Genomic DNA, 8,382 nt, shown 5'->3' with positions numbered 1-8,382 from the left:
TCTAAGAGAATGATTCAAGTGTTGGAAGACATGCTCAGGGCGTGTGTGATAGACTTTGAGGGGTCTTGGAGTAAGTATCTCCCGTTGATTGAGTTTTCGTACAATAACATTTATCAATCAACGATTGGAGTTTCTCCGTACGATATGTTATATGGGAGGAGGTGTAGATCGCTCATTCATTGGGATGAGATGGGTGAAAGGAAGTATTTGGGGTCAGAGATGGTTCAGAAGACTAATGAGGCTATCAAGAAGATCTGAGCTCAAATGCTCGCTTCGCTTCGCAGAGAGAAAAATTACACTGATCCTAAGCATAGGGACATGGAGTTCCAGGTAGGGGACCACGTGTTTTTGCAAATCTCACCACTGCAAGGGGTGAGAAGGTTTTGGAAAAAAGGCAAGTTGAGCCCTAGATTCATAGGACCATTTGAGATCCTGGAGAGGATCGGGCAGGTGGTTTGCAGATTGGCTCTACCACCGTCATTGTTAGGAGTTCATGACGTATTCCACATTTCTATGCTTCAGAAGTACGTCTTTGATACGACTCATTGAGGCATGAGGACTTGGAGTTGCAGACAGATTTATCTTATAAGGAGCGACCGGTTCAGGTCTTGGATAGAAAAGATAAGGTTCTACGGAACAAGATGATTCCTCTAGTCAAAGTATTGTGGAGGAATAGTCGGGTTGAGGAAGTGACCCGGGAGCTTGAATCGTCAATGCAGAATCAATATCCCGAGTTATTCAGGTAAATTTCGATGAAGAAATTCTCAGTAGAAGGGGATTGTTATAACGACGTAAAATCACTAATGAGGCTTAAGGGCATTGATTAGCATGTCGGGAGGGCATAATTGATATATGAATGTTTAAATGGTTAAATTGATGATTATGTGGCATGTATGATTAAAATGATTATATGAATATGTTATATGCATGTTTATGAGTATTAGATATGCATGTGGGCCCTTTATAGCTTATAAGAGCATATTTGTAATTTTGGCCCGTTAAGGGCATAAACATGATTGAATGTGATAAATTGTGGAGACCACATTATTATGTGGATATATTTGTAGTATATGGCTCGAAACGGTCCTAAGGAGCGGATTAGCGAAATAGTCACAGCGGGGTTTAATGCTTGGGTTGATGGGAGTCTGAGGGTATTTTTGAGAATTTAGAGAATATTTTGGGATTTATTGGATGTTGCATAAATGTGTGGTAATTTATTGGACATGACAAGATTAATTGGTAAATATTAGCAAAACTTGAGGAAATAGCGGGAACTGGGAGCGGAATGACCATTTTACCCCTTAGTATCCTTAGTGAACCAATAAGCTTAGACGGGCAAAGAGATCTTTTGTTAAAGTAAGGGATATACTCAGAAGGTTTAGGAAAATAACTCAAAAGGTGTTGGAAGATCTCAAGTCTTCCTTTCTCTCCCCCTCACAATTTCTCTTTCTCTCTATACTTAGCTGGGAATATTGGAAGAACAATTGAAGGGAAAAGGTTGAGTTGAAGCTTGAAAACCAGGGGGATCCAGGTGGAAAACTTGGCGGTTTAAGCTCAAGGCAGAAGGGTGGAAACTGTGAGGATTCAATCATAATTATGGAAACTGTGAGGATTCAATCATAATTATGGTTATTTGGGTGGAATTAGACTGGGTTTCTGAGTAATAAGTTGTTGTCGAATATGAGTGTTAGCTTTAGAATTATTGTTGTGGTTTTATGTTTCAATTGGGTGATTAAAAGCCCTGAATTCATAGCTGAGTTTAGTCTGGGTTGGGAGGTTAGTTTAGTTTGAAATTATAGGAATCTGGCTGGAAAGAGTGAAGAGGTAACCCATAAATTCTTGGTGCGAGGGGGCGCGCTGCGGCCCACATGCGACCTTAGGGGGCAAGTTGCGGCCCGCCTCCCCCCAGAGGCTTGAGGATTTAGCCTCTGACTTGGGGGCGCACCGTGACCCTCGCGGCCCACCTGAGGAATTTTTCCTTAGGTTAGTTTCTAGAATTTGTGAGGCTTGGGGGCTCGAACCTAGGTGCTCGGGACAATTTTCTACTCCCCGGTTTAGTAGAAATTGAGGTCCCGGAGGCTAGTTTCTCTCTCCTAAGTATTTATTTGGATTAGAAGTTAATGATTACCCATTGGCCACTATGACTAGGTTTATCGCCAAGGCTCAGGACTGAGGATCGTGCTCGGGACCGTTCGGTATCCTCCACTTTGTATACATGGTAAGAAAACTGCACCCCTGTGTGGTTGTGAACGAGATTGAGATTCCCAATTATTGATTGCTTGCACTATGTTTTGGTAAGATTAATGTGATATACATGAAGGACCGGCCTAAGGGAGCTGGGGTTGACGGTAAGCGTACTGAGCGCAACTCGGCCTAGGCGAGCCGGGGCCAGCTAGACCAATAGGGTCTCGGCCTAAGTGTGCCAACCCTGACTATTTGACAACTTGAGATTATGTGTTATCATTGATTAATTGAATATTCGTACTCTATTCTATGTTAAAATGAGATAAGCTTGATTGAAAATTTTAATTGTTACATGTGTTTGATATTCTTGGTTTTCTTGTTGGGCCTTGTCTCACGGGTGCTACGTAGTGCAGGTAAAGGCAAAGGGAAACTGGACCAACCATGAGTTGGAGAGCTTAGGGGGCAGAGTGTACATAGTCAGCTGCTCGACCGCCACAGCCGAGGAAAATTACAGGGATAGAAGCCTGAAACTTGTATTTTTTCCATTAGAGTGGCTATTAGTTGTATATAAATTTTAAAAATTATTAATTTGCCTCTTAAACCCTATTTTTGGGATCCCATGTACCAAACATCTATTTTAATGAAAATTAACCGTTTACGATCAAAATCTTTTAACCCTAACCTGATTATTGACTTTAGGATCACATATTTTGTCCAAATGACTTGATTAGCAAGTCCTGCACTATTTCAAATACACAGTGTAACGGTCTTGGTTATCTAGTGTGTTACACCTATCCTGGATCCTATCCCGACCATATTTCGACCCTCGACCTTAATCTGACCCTCGACTCTATCCTAAATCTATTATGACCATATCCCAACCCTATTCTGACCCTCGACCCTAGTCCAACCCTATCCCAACCCTATTCCGACCCAACCCTATTCCGACCCAACCCTATCCTTGACCCTAACCCGACCATATTTCAACCCTCGACACTATCCCGACCTCGACCCCTGACCGACGACCCACGACCCCAACAATTTAACTATTATAAATTAATACATAAATTTACAAAAAAATTAGGCAGGATCTACCCTATACTAATGACCTATCCATTTGCTAACAATTAAAAAAAACAATTCAAATATCACACAATAAATTTCTTCCTTATATCTCCGTAGCACACAAAATTTTTCCATAACCTACTTCACTAATAGACACAAGTAACATGTCATTATCACCACAACACATAATAAATTTCTTATAACCTACTTCACTATGAATGAATACTTAGGATATTCAAACTCCTTTAACAATTGTATTGTATAATAATATAACAAATAATATTTATAATTATTCAAACAACACTAATTAAATTATTCACTAATTTCTATCAAATTTAATTTAACTAGCTAGTTATCATAATCAATTACTTTTAATTATTTTTTCAAGAAACAATTATTTTTTATTAATATTTTATCTAAACGCAAATAATATGATTTTTATTAGTTCTCTATTTATATTATTCATCAAGTTAAATACATATTTTCTCTAACATAAATAAAATTTAATTTAATTATCTATTTATTATTAAGAGTCACAAATTTTACTTTCAAAACTTAATCACAATTTTGAATTTATTTTATACAAATCAACTTAAAAAAAAAAGACATATAAAAATACACACCTCTATAGTTTTGCCCAAAAAAAAAATTCAGTCCGATCGATTTTGGGGGGCCAGCGGTGGGTGGTGGGTTGTGGATTCGAGGGTGTTTGGTGCTTGGATGGGTCGATGGTGCCATTATTAGATGCGAAGAAGACAATGGTTGTTGGGAGCTTGGAGGCGTCGAGTGAGGAATAAGCTAGGGAAGGGATCTGATATAAGGGGACTATTAGCGACGACACCCCTATTAATAAAATTTAATGAGATAGCGACTATTAGCGGCGACACGTGTCTTCGCTAATCATCGAGAAAAAAAATAGGTAGGAAAAATCCCACATTTTTTTCTAAAAAATTTCAAAGTCGCCCCTAATATTTCAAAAGTCCTCGCTAATAATGATCCTTATTTAAAAAAATTATCCGAGATAATATTAACGACGAAAACATGGTGTCACCACTAATAACAACATTAGTAGCGGCAGTTTTGAGTTGTCCTTAATCGTGTCGCCCCTAAAAATCAATTTTCTTGTAATGTGTAGTAGTTAATTATATTGTTAACCTATTAATGTGTCACCTGGTCTAGCTTAATATCGTCATTGCATACGCGTGTTCAAATAAACTCCATAACCACAATAATGTATTTGAATATTAAAGAAGTGAACTTCATGTAAATAATGTTAAAAAGAGAAAAGCAAATTTAACTAATCGTTGTCCAACTCATAAAGTGTAAAGCTTAGGCCTAGAGATTCTCTTTCATTCTATTCTATTGGTGTTAAGTTTTGCTGCTTGATTTCCACCTTTATTCCGACCAAATATCCCGTTCATGAACAGTGTAACAACTTAATAATCATATTTAAAGAATTTTTAATTTATCTGCTAAAATAGTAGTTATAATAAGTTTAATTGCGTGTTCACTCAATTACCAGTGTAGTGCTATTAAGAATTTCATGCTTCGTTCCATTAATAATACCCATTACAAGGTGTTATTGTGAAATTGCCAAATGGGAATGTTGTACATAGAAATAAGAGCACGTGATGAAATTCAATAATTTGAACGCTACATTGGCTGAAATGGAAAGCATACCTTACCCAAATTATGACATTATATATAATGTTAATTAAACAAGAATGGAGTATTTAGAGACAACATAGTGGAAATCATTAAGATTATATATAATTAAGATTATTATGGAAAGCATTAATAATAATCACGTATGAGAGGAAAACATATTAGGTGCTGGTGGATGGATGTACACATGTTTTTTCATTTTAGAATAAGTAGAATTTTTTTAGAGAAATGTGTACATGCAAACTAGCTGATATCGTCAAAGTGTTTTCTATAATTCCATTTACACTAAAATTGGTAATTAATGCAATATAGAATTTTCATTTTATTGCCATTGCTAGAAGAAATAACTCTATGAAAATTGAACTTTTGCATTTTCCCTCTAAATATAAAGAAAGGATGTTCGTAGTCCCCTCAATGACAGGTCCATTGCACTACATTAATAATGTAAAGTAATATGTACATAATTTTAGTCGCGAAAATTGTAAAATTCTGTTAGGTGGGCAATATATAGTTAAGTATATTTATATATAATTATACTACTATATAAAATTATATGTACATGCACAACATAATTTATTCATAGAAGATAATTTATATTTTATTAATAATTTTATTCACAATTAAAATAATTTTACATCATTCTGCTATAATAATGACGCTTGTTATTTAAAGAATGCTAGTGATTGATTTGTAGAGTAGTAATTCATCAAAAGTGCAAAGATGGATCATATAAGTTGACAGAGAATATATATATAAAGAAAGAAGTCACAAATATTACACCAAAGACAGAAGCTTAATGTCTAAATTATAAATATGCATGGTCCCACCATTTATGTGGAAATTACTAATAATATGTGGTGCTAACTTTTGATCATGAAATAGTGACAACAAGCCAAATGAAGCTTATTCTTTAGAAAAATAAATTATATTAGCAACCTTAAGCTTTAATATATTGCAGATGATGATCTGTGATCACTTATTCTCCAGCCTTGGATATGAAGAGATTTTATGGATCTTTGATTTCTTGACTAAGGCCCAAACACATTTCCAACCTTCCATACCCTAGCAAATACATTTCTCTCTTTATCTTTAGCTTAACCTCTAACTCCAAAGTCTCCAACCCTTCGCTAAACATTAGGGGGCTAAAAAAAAAACACACAACTTATCCTTAGAATTATTGCTTTTACAAATGTTTCCTAATTTGCATCGAAGCGAAGAGCTCTGCTTCCAGATTTCACCTAATCCCCAAAAAAAGAATAGAAACTCCTCAGAAGATCAGATTCTTGACCATGCTTCACTGGAAGATAATGCTTTCTACTTTAATAATTATAAGGAGATCATCACAAGCAGCCAATGCCCCAAATCTTTGCCTAACTGTTGCACTTTGGTGAATCACAATAGTACTACTGTTACTCATAATTCTAGTGACAACAAGAGCAAGAAGATGAGGAAGCATAGAGACATTGAAATGCAAAGAAGGCAAGAAATGGCTGCCCGTCATGCCTCTCTTAGATCCCTACTCCCGCTTGAATTAATCAAGGTGAAAAAAAATTACATGTATTATTAATTTTATATTATACAATATGATTTTTCTTACAGAAAAAATAATCTTCTTATTATTGTTTTAAGATTTTTCAAATTATTATATGGGTTTCTAAAATTTTGTCCTAAAAAATAAAATATGATAGTTAGTCTGATGATCTCTATGAACCGATGTGGTAATGTGAACTGTTGGACAGGTTAAGTGGAAATATATATTTATATAGTTTAGGGTTATAATATATAATATAACTTGGTGGGGTTTCAGGGAAAGCGTTCTATCTCCGATCACATCCACGAGGGTGCAAGGTATATAAAACAACTCCAGTTGAAGATTAAAGAACTTGATGCCAAGAGAGAAAACTTAAAGAAGTACTATTACTTGTCTGATTCGAGAAGCATTATTGGACCGAGCACTTATCATGATCACCACGGTCACGGTGGAGCTGGCAGCTCAAGCAGCTCTACTCCGCTGTCGCAAGATCACTTGTTAAGAGTCCAACCTTGTGGTGGTGGATTGGAAATTGTGATCAGTAGTACTGGCGACTTCGGAGGGGCCAGTGTGTTGCCCCTCTCAAAGATTTTGCAAGTGATTCTTCAAGAAGGCCTTTGCTTAATTAGCTGTATTTCCACCAAAGTTAATGGAAGATTGCTTCACACTATCAAGTCCGAGGTACTAATTAATTTGGGTTCTTATTTTTATATTTCAGCTCATATAAATGTACCTGTGTTAGTTAAAGACATATTGTTTGTGTGTTTCTATCTTCCTTCACAGGCTAATTATTATTGTGTAGAATCAGAATGCAGCGACTATCTTTCAGCGCTTGAACAAAAACTAAAGAAGTTGATCATTGATGATGATGATGATCCATGAGTAATTAATAGCTATATCTTGACCATCACATAGGTAACTTTGTTTGTATGCGTGTTTCTATGATTTGATTTCCTGATTATGCAGTGCAGTAACAATCTAACATTTTGGTCTCTCCAGAGCTACTGATCCTGAGAATGACTGAAAATTAAGTTCTTGCTGTCATTTGTACACCTCGAAAGTCTCAGTGAGATGATATTGTGTTCCAGCAGAAATGTTCGTGAGAAATGAAAATATGAATCATATGATGTTAAAAACTAGAAAACTTAACAAAAACATTGTTTATAATTTTTTTTAAAACATATATAATATATAATATGTTAACCTTTTAAAATATAAATAATAATTTTTTTAATAAAAATTAACATTATGTATTATGTATTATATTCCGTTAAATATAATTATATTTATATTAATACTACATGAAATAGGACTTTTGCTGGCGCGTTTCGGAATTGCATTGGTAAAAGTTTCTTTTGCCGGCGCATTTAACGAATTGTGCCAGTAAAAAACTTCACTATTACCGGCATCAATTTGCACCGGCGAAAGTGGTTTTTCCCGGTGTAATTACGAAATGCGCCAGCAAAAATATCTTTTGTTGACGCCATATCCAATTGCGCTGGCAAAAGTTTGCACACTTTTTACGACCAACTTTTTGCCGGCGCACTAGGTATTATTGCGCCGGAAAAAATGATTTTTATACAAACCTACTTTTGATGGTAGTATTTTTTCCAACGTATTATGATGTTGCGTCGGCAAAAGTCTTCTAAACATGCCAGTAAAAGTCATAAACGCATCGGTAAAAGATAAAATTGCGCCAGTAAAAGAATTAAGAAATTTAAATACACAATTTTTTAAAATTTTATAAGTGATTATAGTTTTATATTGTATCATTTATTAATTAATAATTATTTAACATCTAATCAAGGGTATAAAGTTGTTAGATTGATCTAAGAGCAACAATAATACTAATTAACTTTGTAACTATGAATTAAGATTAATGTGATCATTGTTGATTAAGCTTATCACTACAAGAAAAATACTCTACAAGGATGACT

The 8,382-nt window shown here is 35.2% G+C and overlaps 1 protein-coding gene across 1 annotated transcript; it reads left to right on the top strand.

Moving 5' to 3' along the window:
* Window positions 1-5,930: 5,930 nt before the first annotated feature.
* On the top strand, window positions 5,931-7,327 carry LOC133779502 (transcription factor bHLH120-like). The gene is made up of 3 exons (XM_062219456.1): window positions 5,931-6,454; window positions 6,722-7,126; window positions 7,229-7,327. The coding sequence occupies exons 1-3, from the start codon at window positions 6,104-6,106 to the stop codon at window positions 7,325-7,327; spliced, it is 855 nt and encodes a 284-aa protein (XP_062075440.1). The 5' UTR covers window positions 5,931-6,103.
* Window positions 7,328-8,382: the final 1,055 nt, after the last annotated feature.

The sequence above is a fragment of the Humulus lupulus genome, chromosome 5 (assembly GCF_963169125.1).
Source record: "Humulus lupulus chromosome 5, drHumLupu1.1, whole genome shotgun sequence".
Classification (NCBI taxonomy): domain Eukaryota; kingdom Viridiplantae; phylum Streptophyta; class Magnoliopsida; order Rosales; family Cannabaceae; genus Humulus; species Humulus lupulus.
Note: the sequence above shows the minus strand (reverse complement) of the source record. Positions and strands in the feature narration are given on the sequence as shown.